Source organism: Heptranchias perlo, chromosome 2 (assembly GCF_035084215.1).
Source record: "Heptranchias perlo isolate sHepPer1 chromosome 2, sHepPer1.hap1, whole genome shotgun sequence".
Lineage (NCBI taxonomy): Eukaryota > Metazoa > Chordata > Chondrichthyes > Hexanchiformes > Hexanchidae > Heptranchias > Heptranchias perlo.
Genome location: NC_090326.1, coordinates 101,120,167 through 101,143,536, shown reverse-complemented (window position 1 = coordinate 101,143,536; position 23,370 = coordinate 101,120,167). Strand labels below are relative to the sequence as shown.

The 23,370-nt window shown below is 40.2% G+C and overlaps 1 protein-coding gene across 3 annotated transcripts in view; it reads left to right on the top strand.

Annotated features, from left to right (window-relative positions):
- The window catches only part of LOC137341719 (tyrosine-protein phosphatase non-receptor type 3-like), a 234,329-nt gene that overhangs the window by 174,182 nt on the left and 36,777 nt on the right, over window positions 1-23,370 (top strand). For all 3 annotated transcript variants that reach the window (XM_068005156.1, XM_068005163.1, XM_068005147.1), the window contains 4 exons: window positions 9,937-10,027; window positions 10,237-10,298; window positions 13,679-13,825; window positions 22,532-22,660. In XM_068005156.1, coding sequence (XP_067861257.1) covers window positions 9,937-10,027; window positions 10,237-10,298; window positions 13,679-13,825; window positions 22,532-22,660 — 429 coding nt within the window. The remainder of the gene's footprint in view (window positions 1-9,936; window positions 10,028-10,236; window positions 10,299-13,678; window positions 13,826-22,531; window positions 22,661-23,370) is intronic.

Here is a 23,370-nt window from a genome sequence, read left to right as displayed (position 1 = left end):
AAAAACATTGAGGTAGCAATAAAAAATAATTTAAGCTAGACTGGTGGGGGGTCAGGGAGGAAATAGGATCCCAGCTGAGAAGATCATATGGTAGAAGGCAGTCAACAGGTAGGTATGAGCACAGGTTCCCAGAGAGGCACACATGAACCAGAAATCAGGAATAGGCAGACAATGGGGCACATGAAAGGAGGCAAATCTGTTGTAAGATATGTATACCCATGGAATGACTGAAGGGTAGGGAACAACAAATACTTGCTAGAGGAGTTTTGTCAGAGTGGGTGGAAGTACTGATAGGGGTGCCGCAGGGCTCGGAGTTGGAATCACTACAGTTACTAATTTACGTAGATGACTTGGATTCGGAAACTCAATGCAAAGTGGTCAAATTTGCGGATGTTACCAAACTAGGAGGAACAATGAACTTGGAAGAGGCAGCCCAGAAATAACAATGAGTTGGACAGATATGCAAGTCAGCAGATCAATTTCAGATGAAATTTAATGCAGACGAGTGTAAAGCACTACACAAGAAGGAAAAATAGGCAACAAGTGCACTACGTGAATAGTGTTGAAATAGCTAAGGATGAAGCTGAAAGAGACCCAAGAGTCTTGGTAGTCTCTGCTAAATGTGCTCAATAAACACAGAGCAGCAATCAACAAAGCCAACAGTATGTTGTACTTCACATAGAATTGCATAGAAATTACAATATGGAAACAGGCTGTTCATCCAAACAAGCCCAGTAGTCCTAATCCCTTGTGCCTGCTCTGTTCCCATATCTTTTTATTCCCCTATCCTTCAACCACCAATTTAATCTATTCCTAAATGCTGATATGTTCTCTGCTTCAATTACTAATTCCACAGCCTCACAAGCCTCTGTGTAAAAACAAAAAGAGTTAATTTTACTCTTATATTTAAATCTCTTACATTTAATTTTAATCCATGTCCCCTTGTTCTAAACTCCTCAATCACTGGTAACAATCTGTTTCTATCTACTCTGTCCCATCCTATCACAATTTTAAACACCTCTCCTCTCACTTTTAACCAGTTCAGGATTTAGCTCCTCCCAATACCTTTTACTTTTATAAATACTGAAGCAAAGTACTTGGTAAGTATCCCTGCCAATTGTTGCTTATCTTCTACTAACTCACTACCCTAGGGACTAAAAGCCAATAAATCCCCTGGACTTGATGGCCTACATCCTAGGGTTCTGAAAGAGGTGGCTGCAGATATAGTGGGTACATTGGTTGTGATCTTCCAAAATTCCTTAGATTCTAGAATGACCCCAGTGGATTGGAAGGTAGCAAACGTAACACCGCTATTCAAGAAAGGAGGGAGAGAGAAAACTGGGAACTACAGACCAGTTAGCCTGACATCAGTAGTCTGGAAAATGCTGGAATCCATTATTCAGGACGTTGTAATAGGACACTTAGAAAATCATAACGTGATTAGGCAGAGTCAACATGGTTTTATGAAAGGCAAATCGTGTTTGACAAATGTATCAGTTTTTTGAGGGTGTAACTAGCTGGGTAGATAAAGGGGAACCAGTGGATGTTGTATATTTGGATTTTCAAAAGGCATTCGATAAGGTGCCACACAAAAGGTTGTTACTCAAGATATGGGCTCATTGGGTTGGGGGTAATATATTAGCATGGATAGAGGATTGGTTAACGGACAGAAAACAGAGTACGAATAAACGGGTTATTTTCAAGTTGGCAGGCTGTTACTAGTGGGATGCTGCAAGGATCAATGCTGGGGCCTCAGCTATTTGCAATCTATATTAATGACTTAGATGAAGGGACAGAGGATAATGTATCCAAATTTGCTGACTACACAAAGCTAGGTGGGTAAGTAAGCTGAGAGGAGGACACAGTCTGCAATGGGATATAGACAGTTTAAGTGAGTGGGCAATAAGTTGGCAGATGGAGTATAATGTGGGGAATTTGAAGTTATTCACTTTGGTAGGTAGAATAGAAAAACAGAATTTTTTTTAAAGGATGAGAAACTATTAAATGTCGGTGTTTCAGGTGTATCAAGATTGATAGATTTTTGGACCCTATGGGAATCAAGGGATATGGGGATCGGGCGGAAAAGTGGAGTTGATGTTGAAGATCAGCCATGATCTGATTGAATGGCGGAGTAGGCTGTATGGTTCACTGCTGCTCCTATTTCATATGTACCCTCATCTCTCAAGGGTCCCATCTCACACTTTACAGTTGTCTTTTTACTGAGCTATTTGTCGAATTACTTCACTGTTCTTCGTGATATTCTTTGAGATTTTCTCTTCATACTCCCCCTTTGCCTTCTTTGTCCCTTTCTTCACCTTTTTCCTTATTTTCTTATTATCATACCTGTAAGCCCTACATATCCTCATCTTCAATTTTAATTTGTTTCTATCTGTAGTATTCTGAAACTTGAAGTGTTTTTTTTAAATGGTAAATATTTATTCTGTACATTGGAATCTCCTTTTTAAAATCTCCCATTGTTGATCTGTAGTCCTGTGTGCCAATTTTTTTTCCCCATCTCACCTCAGTTAACACATTTCTCATCATTCTAAAATTTGCCCTTTTCCAATCTGGCACCTTTGATTTTGTGCTCACTTTTTCCCTCCTTCTTGTGCAGCCCCCCTCCCTTTGTCCCACCATTAGGAACATAGGAAACATAGAAACTAGGAGCAGGAGTAGGCCATTCGGCCCTTCGAGCCTGCTCCGCCATTCAGAATGATCATGGCTGATCCTCTATCTCAATACCACATTCCCGCTCTCTCCCCATACCCCTTGATGCCTTTTGTGTCTAGAAATCTATCCAGCTCCTTAAATATATTCAGTGACCTGGCCTCCACAGCCTTCTGTGGTAGAGGATTCCACAGGTTCACCACCCTCTGAGTGAAGAAATTTCTCCTCATCTCAGTCCTAAATGTCCTACCCCGTATCCTGAGACTGTGACCCCTCGTTCTGGACCCTCCAGCCAGGGGAAACATCCTCCCTGCAACCAGTCTGTTTAGCCCTGTCAGAATTTTATGTTTCAATGAGATCCCCTTTCATTCTTCGAAACTCTAGTGAATACAGGCCTAGTCGACCCAATCTCTCCTCATACGACAGCCCTGCCATCCCAGGAATCAGTCTGGTGAACCTTCGCTGCACTCCCTCGATGGCAAGTATGTCCTTTCTTAGGTAAGGAGACCAAAACTGCGCACACTACTCCAGGTGTGGTCTCACCAAGGCCCTGTATAACTGCAGTAAGACATCCTTGCTCCTGTACTCAAAGCCTCTTGCAATAAAGGCCAACATACCATTTTCCTTCCTAACTGCTTGCTGCACCTGCAGGTTTGCTTTCAGTGACTGGTGCACAAGGCCACCCAGGTCCCTTTGTACATCAACATTTCCCAATCTATCACCATTTAAATAATGCGCTGCCTTTCTGTTTTTCCTTCCGAAGTGGATAACTTCACATTTATCCACGTTATACTGCATCTGCCATGCATTTGCTCACTCGCTCAACTTGTCTAAATCACCTTGAAGCCTCTTTGCATCCTCCTCACAACTCACGATCCCAGCTAGTTTTTGTGTCATCAGCAAACTTCGAAATATTACATTTGGTTCCCTCATCCAAAGCATTGATATATATTGTGAATAGCTGGGGCCCAAGCACTGATCCCTGCAGTTCCCCACTATTCACTGTCTGTCTCCCTGAAAAAGACCCATTTATTCCTACACTCTTTTTCCTGTCTGTTAACCAATTTTCAATCCATGCCAGTATATCACCACCAATCCCATGTGCTTTAATTTTGCACACTAACCTCTTATGTGGGACTTTATCAAAGGCCTTCTGAAAATCCAAATAAACCACATCCACTGGTTCTCCCTGAAATATTCTACCAGTTACATCCTCAAAAAAAACTCCAGTAGGTTTCTCATACACTATTTCCCTTTTAGAAATCTATTTTGACCTTGTCTAATCCTGTTGATATTTTCTAAGTGTCCTGTTATCACATCCTTTATAATAGACTCTAGCATTTTCCCTACTACTGATGTTAGGCTAACTGGTCTGTAGTTCCCTGTTTTCTCTCCCTCCTTTTTTAAATAGTGGGGTTACATTTGCTACCCTCCAATCTGCAGGAACTGTTCCATAATCTATAGAATTTTGGAAGATGACAACTAATGCATCCACTATTTCCATGGCTACCTCTTTTAGTACTCTGGGATGCAGATTATCAGGCCTTGGGGATTTATCGTCTTTCAGTCCCATTAATTTCTCCAGCACTTTTTGTACTAATACTAATTTCCTTTAATTCCTCCTTCTCACTAGTCCCATGGTTCCCTAGAATTACTGGGAAGTTATTTGTGTCCTCTTCCATGAAGACAGAACCAAAGTATTTGTTTAATTGCTCTGCCATTTCCTTGTTCCCCATTATAAATTCTCCCGTTTCTGACTGTAAGGGTCCTACATTTGTCTTCGCTAATATTTTTCTTTTTACATACTTGTAGAAGCTTTTACAGTCCACTTTTATGTTCCTTGCAAGTTTACACTCGTAATCAATCTCTTGGTCCTTTCTTGTTGAATTCTAAACTGTTCCCAATCCTCAGGCTTGCTACGTTTTCTGGCAACTTTATATGACTCCTCTTTGGATCTAATACTATCCTTAATTTCTTTTGTTAGCCATGGTTGGGCCGCTTTTCCTTTTGTGTTTTTGCGCCAGAAAGGAATGTATAACTGTTGCAATTCATGCATTCGTTCCTTAAATGTTAGCCATTGCCTATCCACCTTCATGCCTTTTAATGAAGCTTCTCGATCTATCATAGCCAACTCACTCCTCATACCTTCGTAGTTTCCTTTGTTTAGATTTAGGACCCTAGTTTCGGATTGGACTACTTCATTTTCCATCTTAATGAAGAATTCCATCATGTTATGGTCACTCTTCCCTAAAGGACCCTGCACAACAAGATTATTAATTAACCCCTTCTCATTGCACAATACCCAATCTAGGATAACCTGTTCCCTGGTTGGCTCCTCAACGTACTGGTCTAAAAAACCAAACTCCAGGAATTCATCCTCCACAGTATTATTGCTAATTTGGTTTGGCCAGTCTATATGTAGATTAAAGTCACCCATGATTACTGTAGTACCCTTGTAACATGCATCTCTAATTTCCTGTTTGATCCCATCCCCTCCATCACCAGTACTGTTTGTTGGCCTATAGACAACTCCCACCAGTGTTTTCTGCCCCTTGGTGCTTCTTAACTCCACCCAGACTGATTCTACAACTTGATTTTCTGAGCCAATATCCTTTCTCACTATTGCTCTGATTTCATCCTTCACTGACAACGCCACCCCAACCTCCTTTTCCTTTTTGCCTGTCCTTCCTAAATATCGAATACCCTTGGATATTCAGCTCCCAGCCTTGGTCACCCTGCAGCCATGTCCCTGTAATTGCAATTATATCATATCTGTTTACATCTATTTGCACTGTTAATTCGTCTACCTTATTACGAGTGCTTCATGCATTCAGATACAGTACCTTTAGATTTGTTTTTTTAACATTTTTAGACATCTTAACATTTTTTTGTACTATGGCCCTAATTGTCTAATTACCGTTTTTTCTTAACCTTTCTTACCCTTTTTGTTAGTGCACTCTGTTGTTCGTACGCTCTGTCCCTTCCTGGCACAATCTGATTATCCTTACCCCAATCACTTTACTGCTCTGCTTCCTTGTCTTTTCTCTTTAGCATTCTAGATTTCTCTCCACCGGGACCCTCCCCCCACCCCGCCTTAATTTAAAGCCCTATCTACTTCCCTAGTTATTCGATTCGCTAGAACTCTGGCTCCAGCATGGTTCAGGTGAACAGCAGTAGGCCATTCAGCCCCTCAAGTCTGTTCTGCCATTCAGTGAGATCATGGCTAATCTGTAGGCTAACTCCATTTACCCGCCTTGGCTCCATATCCCTTAATACCCTTGGTGAGCAAAAATCTATTGCTCTCTCATTTAAAATTATTAATTGAGCTAGCATCTACTGCTTTTTGTGGGAGAGAGTTCCACACTTCTGCCACCGTTTGAGTGAAGAAGTGTTTCCTAACTTCTCTCCTCAATGGCCTGGCTCTGATTTTAAGATTATGTCCCCTTGTCCCAGACTCCCCCACCAGCAGTGATCGTGTCTTCAGACATCTGGGCCCCACGCTCTAGAATTTCCTCCCTAAGCCCCTCTGCCTTTCCACCTCCGTGCTCTACTTTAAGATCCTCCTTGTCGTCTGCCCTCCTAATATCTCCTCCCTTGGTTGGACATCTAGCTTTGTCTGTTTATGCCTCTGGGCAGCACCTTGGGATGATTTTCTATGTAAAAATTACTATATAAATGCCAGTTTTTGCACGTCTGACACATTAATGGTAGACTGTTGTGAGAATTTGGCCATCTGGCTGATATCCATGCTAGTGTTATCATAGAATTATGGAAAGGTTACAGCACGGAAGGAGGACATTCGGCCCATCGAGTCCATGCTGGCTCTATGCATGAGCAATTCAGCTAGTCCCACTCCACTGCCCTATCCCTGTAGCCCTGCAAATTTTTTCTTTTCAAGTACTTATCCAGTTCCCTTTTGAAGGCCATGATTGAATCTGCCTCCACCACACCCTCAGGTAGTGCATTCCAGATCCTAACCACTCGCTGTGTAAGAAAAATGTTTCCTCATGTCACCTTTGGTTCTTTTGCCAATCACCTTAAATCTATGTCCTCTGGTTCTTGACCCTTCCGCCAATGGGAACAGTTTCTCTCTATCTACTCTGTCTAGACCTTTCATGATTTTGAATACCTCTATCAAATCTCCTCGCAACCGTCTCTCTTCCAAAGAGAACAACCCCAGCTACTGAAGTCCCTTATCCCTGGAATCATTATAGTAAATCTCTTCTGCACCCTCTCTAAGGCCTTGACATCTTTCCTAAAGTGCGGTGCCCAGAACTGGACACACTATTCCAGTTGTGGCCGAACCAGTGTTTTATAAAGGTTCATCGTGACTGCCATATTTTTGTACTCTCTGCCTCTATTTATAAAGCCCAGGATCCCGCATGCTTTTTTAACTGCTTTCTCAACCTGGCCTGCCACCTTCAACGATTTGTGCGCATATACCCCCAGATCTCTCTGTTCCTGTACCCTTTCTAGAATTGTGCCCTCTAGTTTATATTGCCTCTCCTATTGTGCCCTCTAGTTTATATTGCCTCTCCTCATTCTTCCTACCGAAATGTATCACTTTGCATTTTTCTGCGTTAATTTTCATCTGCCCTGTGTCCACCCATTCGACCAGTCTGTCTGTAACCTCTTGAAATTTATCACTATCCTTCTAACTGTTCACTACCCTTCCAAGTTTTGTGTCATCTACAAATTTTGAAATTGTGCCCTGTGCACCCAAGTCCAAGCCATTAATATATATCAAGAAAAGCAGTGGTCCAGCACTGACCCCTGGGGAACACCACTGTACACCTTCCTCCCGTCCGGAAAACAACCGTTCACCGCTACTCTGTATCCTGTCCCTTAGCTAATTCTGTATCAATATTGCTACTGCCCCCTTATTCCATGGGCCGCAGTTTTAATGATAAGCTTACCATGCGGCACTTTATCAAACACTTATTGAAAGTCCATATACACCACATCAACTGCAATGTCTTCATCTACCCTCTCCGTTACCTCATCAAAAAACTCTTATCAGGTTAGTTAAACACGATTTACGTTTAACAAATCCATGCTGGCTTTCCCTAATCAACCCACCCTCGTCCAAGGGACTGTTAATTCTGTCCTAGATTATCGTTTCTAAAAGTGAGGTTAAACTGACTGGCCTATAGTTGCTGGGTTTATCCTTGCACCCTTTTTTGAACAAGGTGAACATTTGCAATTCTCCAGTCCTCTGGCACCACCCCAGTATCTACGGATGTTTGGAAGATTATGGCCAGTACCTCCGCAATTTCCACCCTTACTTCCCTCAGCAACCTAGGATGCAACCCATCCGGACCAGGTGACTTATCTACTTTAAGTACAGCTAGCCTTTCAAGTACCTCTTCTTTATCAATTTTTAGCCCATCCAGTATCTCAACTATATCTTCCTTTACTGAGACTCTGGCAGCATCTTCTTCCTTGGTAAAGACGGATGCAAAGAACTCATTTAGTACCTCGGTCATCTCCTCTGCCTCCACGAGTAGCTCTCCTTTATGGTCCCTAATTGGCCCCACCCTCCTCTTACTACCTGTTTACTGTTTACATGCCTGTCGAAGACTTTTGGATTTCCTTTTTATGTTGGCCGCCAGTCTAATCTCATACTCTCTCTTTGCCCCTCTTATTTCCTTTTTCACTTCCCCTCTGAACTTTCTATATTCTATCTGGTTCTCACTTGTGTTATCAACCTGACATCTGTCATACGCCCCTTTTTTCCATTTCATCTTACAATCTCTTTTGTCATCCAGGGAGCTCTGGCTTTAGTTGCCCTACCTTTCAGCCTCGTGGGAATGTGCCTAGACTGTCCCCGAACCATCTCCTCTTTAAAGGTTGCCCACTGTTCAATTACAGATTTGACTGCCAATCTTTGAGGAGGGGTTCTTATTTATAATTTACTCCTCCAATCAGTAAGGTGCTAAGTAATGAAAATTATGTATACAGCACATGCAATAGTACTTAAACATACACCTAAAGGTAGTACTTACAACCAGACCTAATGATGGTTGTTTGGGGATTTAAACTTGTTACAATTCTGAGCTGAGTATCTTAAGCCTTTACGAATCCAAATACTCATTACAAGCAGCCAACTTTGATACATTTCTCTTATTCACTCCACGTGACAATCCACACAATTCTGCATTACATAATTATATAAAAGTTAAAATACACTCCATGTAAGGAGAATTTAATTGACTTATCCCTTATCAATAACTTCAGTTTTCTTTACTTAACAGGTTCTTTTTTTCTGCAGACGGGTACAGCTTCCTTACCTTGTTACCTTATCGATAGTTTCACTCTTGTTACATATAATTGCTATTCCATTAAGTGAAAACTTCAATTATAAGTCTGTCTTTGATTCAGTACCATTTCTTACCAGTCAAAATCCTGCTTCTACAGAAACCCCAATTAAAAAGGGTGATGTATACCCAAATGTTTTCCTTTGCAGAACAAACTATTTTTCCACACTGTTATCAAATGATTCAGTGGTGGTCTTTAATTAAGCGTCTTATTACTTCATCTTGAAACTGACCATTGCTGCAGGGTCAGCCCTGGTTCAATGGCCCAATAGTACTTTAAATTGACCTCCAGGCAAGGGCTAACATTACTACAATATAAAGAGAAATCAATAGTAGTGTAACATTAATAGACTGCAGTGCAGTCTAATTAACCTTTTCCTTACACTAGCTTGAAACTGTCTGATAGATGCGGATGATTGGGCTTTCACAGTGCTAATTTGACCCTGATAACAGACCAGTCTTAGTAATAGACATTCCTTGTAAATATAAGCATTTATTAATTATCCAATTTGTTGGATTGATTTGCAGTGGGATAGGAGCTTTGCTGTCTAAGACTTAACACGTTTAGTCTGAACATGACAAACCACAAGGCAGTCAGCAACATGGTAGGGTAAAAGGATTTTAATGTTTGTCAGTAAGATGATACAGACAGGTCTAGCCTGTGGGGAGATATCTGCCTATAGAAGAGCCAGGACTGCAACTTATGATGAAAGGGGAGGCTCAGAACAAGGTGCCTATGCATTGCTTCTCCTCAGCCTTTTCTTCCTCTTCAAAGCATGGTAAAAGGGCATCCCTGAGGGCAACACCGTTGTGTCTTATACTGAAAGGTTGGGAAAAAAATGAAGGATCCACAGTAGGAAAAATGCTGAACCTATCAGCAAGCTTAATATTGGAAAAAGAACAAATAAAAGCAGTCAAGTGGGTGCTAATACTTTTCATCTTAATTTTCTAGCAACTGTACAGGAAAAAACCTGGATTAGCTATCACATGTGCAAAGATGCCACAAAATATGGACAAAAACAGATACAAAGATGTATTGCCATGTGAGTGCTGTATGCTTGGCTTATTTGTGTAGATAATATTGCATTTGCTCGTAAAACTCGAAAGTCATTGCTTTATTTTTCAGTGAACTAGAAACAAAACACTCAACCCTAAATCTGAATTTTCTTGATTGCAATTAAATATCAAAGAAAAAAAGTTTGAGAACCACTTCTTGGAAATCTTGGATTTCATCTTTTTTCCTTTTGTACAGATGATGTTACAAGAGTTGTATTGGATGGATCAGAAGATTATATTAATGCCAATTATGTAAATGTGAGTATTAAAGTTCTTGATGTGATTGAACAAAACGTACTGATAGCTAGCTGTGTGAGTAAAAGTATCATTTAGTGGTACTGAGTCGTACAGCCCAGGAAGGCCCCAGTCTTGGTGCATGTTGCATGAGCTTATCTCTTCCAGGGCAATGGTAGAGTAGGAATAGTCCATGTGACATACCATCCGTCTGGAATTGAGGTTGTAAGGTTGACTCTGGAACATTCCCAGTCTTAAATACAGGTCAAATCAGTATGCGTATGAGTTGACAATAATCTAGTAGTCCACTACATCAATCAGCATGGAGGGACTAACTCATGACCTGCCTGCCAGTATGCAGTCAAACTGACCTATCAGACCTTGTACAAAGATAATTCAATATAGGTGGCATGTAGCACTGAAGCACTGACAGCATAAGCACAGAGTATAGAGAGCAGTTACAATCTTTTGTTCTTCTGAATTCCTTTATTAAATGCACTACAACAAGGAGATCCTTTCCAGAGAGAAAACCAGAGGAATTTTTTTCTTGCATAATCCTATGGGCCAATTTAAGAAATTGCAAGAGTCCTTGGAATAAAAAAAAATCCTCTTTATGATATTGCCTGAATTATAAATAGGGATAGGTCAGCAAAGATATGGATATGACTGTATGAATGAATGCATCTGAAATGATAGTCTCCAAAATTATCTTTTGGGTGTACCCGTAAGAAAAAGGATCAAAGTCTGCTCTGGGGTAAGGTACAGTTTACCATTCTAATCACTAGAAGAAATTAATGCTAAAGTCTAATAATTTTCAATAGGGTTGGAGATATGTCAAGATTTCTCATGCCAGTGATCCTTAATGTTACTCGGGTGCGTGACCAACAAGTCATTTGTTTTTTAGCGTAAATTTTGGGAAAGGATTTTGAATATTATGTGCACTTGGATTAAATTCTGTTTTTTGAGGTCTGAACTACATTATTGATGGTGTTTCCTTGTCTGTATATCTTTATAGGCATCACTGTGTCTGTAATTCAGCTAACACCTATAATAACCTTTCTTCAAAGAATTTGAAGCGTAGAATGGTTACAGCACAGGAGGCGGCCATTTGGCCCATTGAGCCCATGCCGACTGTAAGAGCAATCCAGTTTTAGTCCCGCCACCCTGCTCTTTCCCCGTGGCCCTGCAAGTTTTTTTTCCCTTCGAGTATTTATCCATTTCCTTTTTGAAAGCCACGATTGAATCTGCTTCCATCATCTTTTCAGGCAGCGCATTCCAGATTATAACTACTCACTGCGTAAAAAAGTTTTTCCTCATGTCGCCTTTGGTTCTTTTGCTGATCATCTTAAATCTGTGTCCTCTGGGTTCTCGACCTGTCCGCCAGTGGGAACAGTTTCTCTTTATTTACTTTATCTAAACCCTTCATGATTTTGAACACTCCTATCAAATCTTCTCTTCTCCTTCTCTGCTCTAAGGAGAGCAACCCCAGCTTCTCCAGTCATTCCGTGTAACTGAAGTCCCCCATCCCTGGAACCATTCTAGTAAACTTCTTCTGCAACCTCTCGAAGGCCTTCACATTTTTCCTAAAGTGCAGTGCACAGAATTGGACACAACACTCCAGTTGTGGCCGAACGAGTGTTTTATAAAAGTTCAACATTACTTCCTTGCTTTTGCACTCTGTGCCTCCATTTATAAAGCCCAGGATCCCGTATGCTTTTTAATTGCCCTGCCACCTTCAAAGATTTGTACACATATACCCCCAGGTCCCTCTGTTCCTGCACCCCCTTGAGAATTGTATCATTTAGTTTATATTGCCTCTCCTCATTCTTCCTGCCGAAATGTATCACTTCGCACTTCTTGGTGTTAAATTTAATCTGCCATGTGTCTGCCCATTCCACCAGCCTGTCTATGTCCTCTTGTAGTCTATTACTATTATTCTGTTATCTTAGATCTATACTTCAGCAGCAGGCAATGAATAATTATGGAATGGTATTTTATAACAGCAGCAACTTGCATTTATATAATGCCTTTAACGTAGTAAAATATCCCAAGGCGCTTCACAGTGATTTTCAAACAAAATTTGACACTGAGCCACATAAGGGAATATTGGAACAGGTGACCAAAAGCTTGGTCAAAGAGGTAGGTTTTAAGGACCGCCTTAAAGGAGGGGAGCGCGGAGAGGTTTAGGGATGGGATTCCAGAGCTTAGGGCCTAGGCAGCTGAAGGCACAGCCGCCAATGGAGGAGCGATTAAAATCGGGGTGCGCAAGAGGCAAGAATTGGAGGGACGCAGAGATCTTGGAGGGTTGTAACCACCTTTGCAACACCATTCACTTAGCAAGCATACAGGTCTCAGTATAGAACCTTTTGGTTTTCTTTCTCTTTGCTCCTCCACCAATGTTATTAATTATTTTTTCTCACTTCATTCAGATGACATCTGCAGCAAGTATCATACTGCTACCAAGAAGACATTCAATTTAATAATACTGCTGTTCATTGAGTAGTAGTGTAAGGAAATGTATGAGGGTGCCATAAATAATACTTTATTCTTTCAAACCTTCCTTCTTCTAATTTCCCTAAGCAGTTTGGCTGAGGTACAGAATTTAGCATGTAACGGGCAGCCTGTGTCCTATCACCGTGGCATTATTTGCAGTTCAACTTTAACTTTGTTGAGCACATAGCCTTCACTCAAGTGCTCAATATTCATGCTCATTTTAATTGTTCTGCACTTTAAGCCCAGGATCCAAGAATGGTCTCCCATTACACCAGAGCCCCTGGACAACATCGTATGTAACCCTAAGTGGCACAGAAACAGGAGATGACATTTGAAGCCTAGGATGTAATTAATTAAGCACATATAAGGCAATGACATTGGCTCACTTATTTGCTCAGCTATGTACTACATGGGGGAATTCATCGTAGCAGAGAATGACAGAAGATGCGGACGGTGAACTGGAACATCCCTATCCCACCAGGACTGCTGCTAGCTAAGCTTTCCTCGCCCACTGCTTGTAAATGGTTGTGGGGGCAGGCAGGGCACGGTTTCCCTCCCATCCACTTGTGTTACTGCCACTTCCCAGGGCTGCCATGGAGAGGATGGCTGTAGGCCCGGAGAGCAATGGTAATGGCTCTGAGGGAGGAAGAGGACCTTGTAGCAGCTTTCTCTATCTCCATTCCACTTCCAACACTTACTACTGAAGGCTCAGTCTCTGGCAAGGCATTAAAAAATGGAAGGGAACAATTTTTGGGAAAAAAATAATTTCCACTATTTTCAGTTTTAGCTTTAAAATGGAAAAATGTCAAACTTACCAAGTTTAATGTGTGAACTATTAGAATGGGAAAAGTTGATAACTGTACTAACATAAACTGCATTGCTCTAAGGCTTTATTTTTGCTTCCTCTGCAGATGGAAATCTGCTGTACCAGTATCTTAAATAAGTACATAGCTTCCCAAGGTCCACTTCCGCATACCTGTCCACATTTTTGGCAAACTGTGTGGGAGCAAGGATCGTCTTTAATTGTCATGCTAACAACACTGACAGAACGGGGACGGGTAAGTGCTTCGACATTTTCACATTTGAAGTCGTAAAATAGAAAGATGTTATTCTAGTGAGATCATGACTATTCAAGATGATTGACATTCATATGACATCCAAATCAAGGAGTGTTATTCAAATCAATTATGGAAGACATTTATTAATGGGATCTCAGTCATTTTGTTCAGCTGTAAGTCTAAAGGCTTTCCCAATCATTCAGCATGTTTATTGAGTGAGTAGCTGAGCTAGACAGAACAGGAAAGTCCCAGGTTTGATCCCTAGTCTACGCTAGGTTAATTGCTATCAGCCAAAGCAGCAGTAGGGGGGAGCTATAATTGGCATCAGCACCCTGTGTTAGGAGTGAAATGTAAGTCAGGATTCTTGCTCCCAATTGTGCAGTAAATTGCTGGAATTTCACATGTCTGGTCATCAAATGAGAACTCCTGTGGCAGAATTCCTCCTGATACTCCCTTTCAAGTTGCAGACTCAATTAATGGCCATTTGGGCAAGGTATCAGAGCAACCAGCACTCATGGAATCATCCTCGAGCAAGAAGGGAAAGAAAAGAGGAGGGGAAAAGTTGGTGGGAAAAGAAAATCAATGTACCTATTCCAAGAATCTGCTGGAAGCAGCTCCATTAGAAAGATGGTTTAACTAGCTAAAGTAAACATTGAGTAATTGTAAGGCTCCACTGCTGGCATGGACAGGTTGTAGAATGTTTTATTGGCCCAGATTTTACTGCAGCAGGGCATCTAACGGTGTTTGCCGGTAGTTAGACTTGCTCATGCATATTCAGGTTTTTAAAGGTTTTGCGTGGCAAGTTGCTGAAAGTACGAGCTGATAACGTTGCAGCGAGGGAAACAGGCATCTGGGATTTGAGTGAACAGGGCAAGCAACTGTGTATCTCCTTAACCAATCAGATTGAAGGATTGTGAAATTACAGCGCAAGGACTGAGAAGGAAGTGTAAATTAGAGTGGGTGAATTCACTCTCAAATCAAGTACAGAAAGAGAAATAGAGAGGGGGAAAAATGATTGGTTGAGAGAGAAAAGTGAGACAGAAAGGAGAAGTTTTTTTTAAAAAGTTACATTTTACATTTTTTTAAATCAACGACAATTAAAACCTGAAGGAATGAGACTGCACACTTGTAATAGTGCCAGAGAAATTGACTGGCAGTAATTAACACTTGTGTTGTGAAAACGGTACTTTGACTTGAAATGACTTCACTTAAATGACTGTGGCGAATTTAGTTCGTCTCTACCCACAAATACAGCAACTTCACGCTGTTCAATGCATTTCAATGGTGAGGCAGACAATGAAATGCCGTTTTTGCAAAGCTAACGGCAGATTGGCGCAATTCGGACAGCAATTTTCGGATTTTTGAGTTTAAGCACGCAACTGCCCGGCGCCTGAAGTTGCTATAGCATTTGCGCGTAGATAACAGTGAGTGCTATTAGCCTCATCTTTATTATGACAGCAAAATTGTGGCCATTATTTTAGAAATGCTTTTTTTTGATGTATATAGTGATGGGTAGGATGCTCAAAGGACTTTCAAAAGCTTTTCCAAGAGATTGGATTGCTTGTTTGATGATTCCTGGTTGCTTTTTAGTGAATGGAATTTTTTTTACTAGATAGTGGTATAGAATTTGCATTCGCTAAAAGTGAATTGCCATGCTTCACACCTTGTGGATTTTTCCCATGCACCAAAGATACCTTCTGCCCGATAATGTGCACCAGGCACACAATTTTAAATTGATAGATTATACTGCATTAGAATCTTACATTTCAGAAGTAGTATAATTGCAAAACTGCCAAAATGGGAGTAGAAGTGTTGTTTAAACTTAGATTCCACATTAACTTTGCTATGTGGTGCTCTTTTTTTCACAAGCTCAAGCACAGAGAATTTCATTTCTAGAGCTAACTTCACCAATAGGATTTGTTTTCACATGTGCATTCCAGATTTATAGTTTTCAGTAGCAAGAGTGCTTCAAAATACATACTATTTTGTTCCTTGTAAAGGAGATTTTCTTTATTTTAGAATACTTACGTTGGAAAATATTCCCTGGGCCATCTGATACAAAGTGGAAGCCCACGGTGACAAGTGTTATTATTAACAGATAAGACATTATATTAAAACCAAAATAAGTGAGTGGCCTTTAACCTGTGCAACTAAAGTGAAGTGGCATTAAGAATGATACCCGTGATCCCATTTCCTTCCTGCTGATTGTTCTGGGTTTGCTTACACTAGTATAATTAGCCGTCTCCATGGAAATCACTGCTGGCCAATTGTAAACATGCTAACACACTATTAATACTTTATGATTACATTGCATTTCCCTGGTTCTGCACATAATGTGAAGAACTAGAATAGTAATTTGGTTTTATAATGGTTTATAGCTCAGTCACAAATCTTAGATGTATAATAATCTTCAATGTAAATCATAGTGACGGGGATGAAAGGTGCCAGCATGAATTGAGTGGGGAGTGAGGAAAGAAGGCCCATCTAAACTGGGGAGGAGATTAGAGATAGAGAATTGGAGAAGGTGGTTAGAGGGTAGGCGCATCTGAGGGGGAGAGGAGAGTAACTATTGAGGTAGTTTTAGAGGAAGTGGTGATGTGGTTTGCCTATTGAATATGGTAAATCCATGTGTCCTTTTTTTCTCCTATAATTTCTTTTGATTAAATTATATCAATTGGGGGACATCATTTGGAAGAAGTATGTACAATTTTAAATTTGCTGCCCCAAAATATTCTGTTCTTCAGTATTTTGAGAACTCAGTTGCCTCCACCTATCCTATAAGTACAAAGAAGTAGGAAGAAAATTCCAGAGCGTGGGGTGAGGTGTTTGAAGGCTCGGCAATGAATGCCAATATGGTAAATGTTGAATTACTCCCTGAACTCCTTCAGCCTCTCCCTTGGGAGTTTTAAAGATGATACTAAGCTGGAGAAGGGGCAGTCAAGTCTGATGAAGGACAGAGACAAAATTTGCAAGTCAGCAGAACAATGGCAGGTTAAGTTCAATACAGATAAGTGAAGATGTTAACATTTTGGAAGGAAAATAAAATGGGGATGGAATTCATGAATAATGTTCAACTGGATAGGGAAGAGGCTGCAAGAGACCTGGAAGTAATAGATTCAACACATACCATGTCATCATTCATTGCAGAGCCTTTAGCCATCTTGTCCCCACAGTGTTGATTTTTTTTCCTAAACCCTCCTGACTTGTTACATTTTTCTACCTCACAATCATGCCTCTATATATCTCCCATGCTTCTTCTCTATAGTTCTGCTCTTAACTCCCACTTTGTAAAGCACCGTGGAACATTTCACTCTGTTAAAGGCATGCTCGCATGCTTACATGCACACTCACATAAATGCACACACAAACATGGGCACTAGTGGATTCCCCATAGTGTTGCTCATGGTAAATCAGAGGGACTTGAGTAAGGACTGTTTTGTGTCTTGTCTGTGTGTTGTCAATGTGTCTTTTTGCAGTGATGTGCACATGATCAGTTTACCGTCTGTGTCTCTGATACTGTTCTGTCGCTTTCTGTGTCCTTCATGTGTTTCCATTTTTGAGTTTGTCAGTGTCTCAGCCTTCTTTGTATCTGCATTTCTTTGTCACTGTAGGTATCTTTTTTAGGTAAATCTGTCCCCATCTGTTTTGGCCTTAATCTGTTTGTGTTCAGTTTTTTTGTGTGTATATGTGTTTTTGACATTCATTTTTCCTCTGAGAATTTTCTTTGTGTGAAGTGACTTTTTTTTGTGGCACAGGCCTCTTTGCTGAGACAGTGGTCTGTCTGATGGCTGAAATGATCAATAGAACGAAGAAAAAATACAGAGAGGGAGGGGTGTGACTAAAAGGGCTGAAGAAAATGCCGGAGGAACAGGGCCCAATACCAATTTCAAATTGAGGCCACTCTAACTTATGGCTCAGATATGTCTCCCATGCTGGTGATGTGTCTGGTGTCCGAAATGGCCTGTACAAGCAGGGGGCGAACAGTGGGAGGGCCTTGGACTTGGAGGAGGCGGGGCATGGGGCCCAATATCTGTTTCAAATTGAGGGTGGCAAATAGGTGGGAGGGAATGGGATGTGGAGGAAGTGGAGAGATTTGTTAAGTAGGAGGCAGAGCAGGGAGCATGGGGAGGAGAAAAGAAAGGCTGGGACAATCATTTAAATTCAGCAGGGCACTGGAAGCAATAAGAATGGGGCAGGAGATGAAGAACAGCAGCTCTGGGGAAGGCCAGGAGAGGCAGTGGAGAACAAATAGGAAGCAGCAGCTGGTCCAAAACATGAGGCTTGGAAGTGACCAATGATGTAAGTTTAAAATATAAAAAGTTTAAAAATGAAAAATTTAAACCCTTACCTGCAAAGAGAAAAGCAAGATAAAGTTGAGAAACTCCTGCCACATAGTAGTGGCCAGAACCTGCTACTGCTTCATGACAGGCAACTATTCACAAACGAAAATCCTCATTGGAAATATTTACCTTCCGATTTCAATTGTATTTTTAAAATTGTCATGCTTTTTGGTAATGTTTTTACAACAGGGAATTAATGCACATACTCAAGCATTTGAAATATAATATATAGTCTACTCTTAGTTCAATGTTATCTGTTAATTCAAATGTTTTAGAACTGAAGTGCCCACTTTGCTGTGTGGAGTAAGGGAGCATTGGTTCCCATCCACTGTGACAAAATTAAACATTTTTGTCTTTGATTAGTTGTCAGATTCTGTCTTGCTGGTCAAGCCACACACAAGGTTCATATTGATTCCTAGGAACAGGAGTAGGCGATTCAGCCCCTCGCGCCTGTTCCGCCATTCAACTAAATCATGGCTGATCTGTACCTCAACTCCATTTACCCGTCTTTGATCCATATCCCTTGATACCCTTACCTAATCAAAATCTGTCACTCTTAGTCCTGAAAATTTCAATTGACCTAGCATCCCCAGCTTTTTGTGGGAGAGATTTCCACACTTTCACTACCCTTAGTGAAAAAGTGCTTCCTGATTTCACTTCTGAATGGCTTAGCTCTAATTTTAAGATTCTACCCCCCTATCCTGGATTCCCCCACCAGAGGAAATAGCTTCTCTAAGCTACAGGAATACACAATACAGTCTGGCTAATTTTTGCACCGCAGGACAAGGAAGAGTTCTCGTATCGTACAGGAGGGCCTTGGTCTGTGTGATTTCATTGTCATCATTCTACTTGGATAGTAATAGCTGTAGCTTGATTATGTCAATGTTTAAATGATCAAGCTATTTGTTTTAACTCTACTGACCTACAGGAGGTCCATGGTTGATCCACAGGCAATGACTCTGAATACTATTAGAGGCAGTAAATCCAATGTAGTTATGAGGGATTCAATTTATTTAATGAAACCTTGTTTCAGTAATTATATACCTGACTTTACGCCAGCAAGCGGTCACTTTGAACCCGGCAGAGGTACTGAGCTAGGCAGAGGCTCAATGGTAATGATTTGCCATGTAGGAATTCAGTGTCTGTTTCAAGGATCAAAGTTATCTTGAGCAGAAGAAGCGACTTAGTTGTTTTGACACTTTGAGAATAGTAAAGGTTCTAACTACTAAATGTACTGTTTGTACTGATTACTATTCATTTACCTGCTTAATATTAAATAAATTTGTTTTATTGGTTTGTCACCAAAGCCTTGGACGGATGGTGTACATTCATCTACTTACAGAAGACAAGGTGCTCACTTGGTAGACTGATATTTTCCAGTAAGGTAGAATATAGTGGTAAATATTTGTGGGTTTTACTAAATGTACCTAGATATTGGACTGATTAACTGATAAACCCCAAAATGTAAATGTTCTTACATGCCAAGTTCCTGTTTATAGCCATGCTGCCATAGAGATACAGTTGCACAAGAGTGGATGGAGAAATCAAGCAGAAAGCCATCAGAATGTCATTCCCAGGCCTTTTCCAGTAGCTGGTTGAAAATGGCATTGGGGGAAGCTAGAAATCAAAAGCAATAGAGAGGCTGGGGAACAATTTCAAGGTTGTATTCTAATCTTACAAGAAGAAATTCTTGAAAGAGAAATTCAAAATACTGCCATTCTGGGCATAAGATCTGTTCATCTTTTGAGGAGAGAGGGAAAGGAAATCAGGGCCAGCAAAATATATCAAGGAAATGTGTAACATTGAAGTTTTGCTTCTACCACGAGACGTGTGAGATTATCTACGTGGGTTACTAGCATCATGTAGTGGTTGAAATAAGATATTACAGCAGTAAAGGAATCTACATGTTTTTAGGACCTGAATATTTTGATAATAGGGAGGGAATAAATACAGCCTCTCACAAACCATACATTTTGGGGTATGTATAAACCATGAACTGTCAACCCAGTGACAGAATTTGATTGTAATCACTGGTACACAATATCTTGTAATTACAAACTTGAAGGCCCAGTTACTGTCTGTATGCAACATATTTAAAATACATGCCATCTACCCCCACCCACATGAGTTTGAGTTCAGATTTAGCCGTGTGCAGCTTCACATCACAAGGAACATCTAAGATTACAGGAAAAAGGTTGCAACAGGATTAAAAAATAAAAACAATGTTGCATTGGGAATCTTTACCTTTTTGAAAAACTGGTTTATAATGTTTCTGTATTATATTGAGAATAATGATTAAAACACAGAGGGGTGATTTTAACTTTTATCACCGGACGACAAACGGGTAATAACGAATCAGCTTTACACCTCATCTGATTTTCTTTTCCATGCTGCCGATTCGCTATCGCCCATTTTTCGCCTGATGATAAAAGTTAAGATTACACCCAGAAGTCCAGAAGAAATCCTAAACCACAAGAGCGAAGCTTAAACAATTCAAAACTCACCCAATCCCATGGTGAAAATACAACCTTGAAATTTCTCCCTGGCTCCGGTTTTGTTTTACTCTCAAGACTCCGCCAATGCTATTTTTAAACAAGCTACCAGAAAAGCCCTGGGAATTATATCATCCTTGATTGTTGGTTAATCTGTTTTCCCCCCACATTCCCATGCATATAGCTTTTCCTTATGGTGCCATGGGCACAAACAATAACTTAGCATGTGGAGCTATCATGGATATGAACTGATACCTCACTACTCCATGGCATCTTTATCATTTACTTATATTAGAAGGTCTCCCATGATGTTTCTTAGTGGATTAGAGGTTTAGTAAGAACAAGGGTGTTATGCCAAGTAGCATTACCAGGAAAACTGACTAATTTTCACTCCTCAGGCTCATGAATAGGGTTCTCAGGCAATTGAGAAAACTTCAGCATTAGGTGAGGACCCGACATCGGGATCTTGGCCTATTTTCTGGACATTCCAGCATACTACTGCTGAAGTTAAAATGGGAGTGTGCTGGAACAGCTACAGAGCCATCTAGTCCATGCCCAGGCTTTTGAGACAGGTTGTGACCTTGAAGTATAAACTGTAATGAAGGTATTACATGACAAAAAAGGCTATTCAATGGGTAAATTTAATCATGTTATTGTGAAATATGTAATTTATTTAGATTTTTTTAAATTTTGTTTAAAATGTTATTTTGGGCATTAGAAATTTTAGTTACTGAGGAAAAAATAGATCAGAATTTTTTCAAAAGCATTATGATTGTTCATACTGTGACAGTGAAAAGTTGATAGTTTTTTCATTTTAAAATGTAGGTGTAAGGTTTTTCGATTGTAAACCTTCTCATATTTAATAAATAACTTAATAAATAAACTTAAATAAATTTAAAACAGAAATAGACAGTTTCCTAGAAGTAAAGGGAATTAGGGGTTATGGGGAGCGGGCAGGAAATTGGACATGAATTTAGATTTGAGGTTAGGATCAGATCAGCCATGATCTTATTGAATGGCGGAGCAGGCTCGAGGCGCCGATTGGCCTGCTCCTGCTCCTATTTCTTATGTTCTTATGTTTTTATAAAAGAAAACCTATATGACACAGAAAGTAAGCTTGGTGTAAACAGGAAGTTAATGCCACAAATAGGATTTATAATATGCAGTCCCACTCGTGCTAACGCAATTTGCCCGCAGTGTCCAATGGATGGTAAAACCATCTGAATGAAGCTGCCCAAAGTCTCCATCAGCTGTTCGCATGAACTTAACAACTACTGGAGGCAGTTGGAAAGTGGAGACTTTGGGCAGCTTTAATCAGCTGTTTGCAGCTGCTTGAAGATCTGACTTTGCCTGAAATCAGTGGTATCTTTAAATCGGTAAGTACTCAACTGCATGAAATAGCCAGCGTGCTTAATACGTTTTATGCGGCGCCTTTGTAATTGATGCCTATGGTGATGACAAATGGTTAGTACCATTTGCCCGATATAGCCAGCTGTCCTTGATAAGCGTGGATGTTGTATGAAAACTTTGTTTGGCTGAAGTAGACACCAGCTATTGATGCACTCCATGTTTTTGATGAACGATGATCAGATAAATGGATTAATAATTGTGACATTTCTGAAGATTAATCATGTAATCTGTAGTTGACCACTAAGATTAACTGTAACCACAAGAGATTATAATGTTTTATTTCTTATTACATGTTCTGTTTTAATGTTTTCTGGTATTTTTAATAATTAGGAATAAATGTTATTATGTATTATTACATCTCAATTTAATTTATCATTTTTAATTTATTTCAGATTATTTTTGAGAGCTTCTTCACTCTTGTTTTTTTAGATGACCTTTGTTTTTGGTTTGCTTTTATGTCACAGGTGAAATGCCACCAGTATTGGCCAGATCCACCAGAAGTATGCAAATATGGCAGCTTTCAGGTCACATGTCACTCAGAGGATTGTAGCATTGCCTATGTTTTCAGAGAAATGACACTTACTAATTTAGAGGTAGGAGTCACTTATTCCTAGATTGTGAAAAAAAACGCTGTCTTTTGCCTACAACTGTGTTTATTTCAGAATGCATTGCTTATCCCTTTGCTAAATCCAGTGTTGTCATAGGATAAAAGGAAAAACTGCAAATGCTCAAAATTGTAAATAAAAACAGGAAATTCCAGAAATACACAGCAGGTCAGTCAAAATCTGTGGAGAAAAGACAGGTTATGGTGTTTTGGGTTTGTGCCCTTCCGCAGATTGAAAGCTAAGAGATCTTGTCATAAGAGTTGTCTTACAAACCATATTTTTGTATTAGAGTATTGAAGTACATGTGATTTAATTATGTTGACCTTTAAAAAGAAATGTGATTGTTTTGGAAACAATGTATTGCTGAAGTGGCTGTTCTGTTGCCAAGTAATGGCCCCCTTACCAGCAGCACAGGGAATTATACAGTTCATTTCACTGAGTTCCTTCTAGCATTGACTCAGAAGTAACCATCTTTTGTTTCTTTCGTCTAGATGACTGAGTGCCTTTCACTCACTTAAAAAGTACCAACTGTTTGTACAATTTGAACAAATTTTTCATCAGTATAGGCCCCGATTTTAACTTCGGATGGGTAGTGGGGTGACCCAGTGCTCCAGAAGTGAGGCTATTTTAACACCTAGGCTTCATTTAAATCCCACCGGCTGACTTCATATCCAGAACCGTCAGGTAGCGGCAGAAAA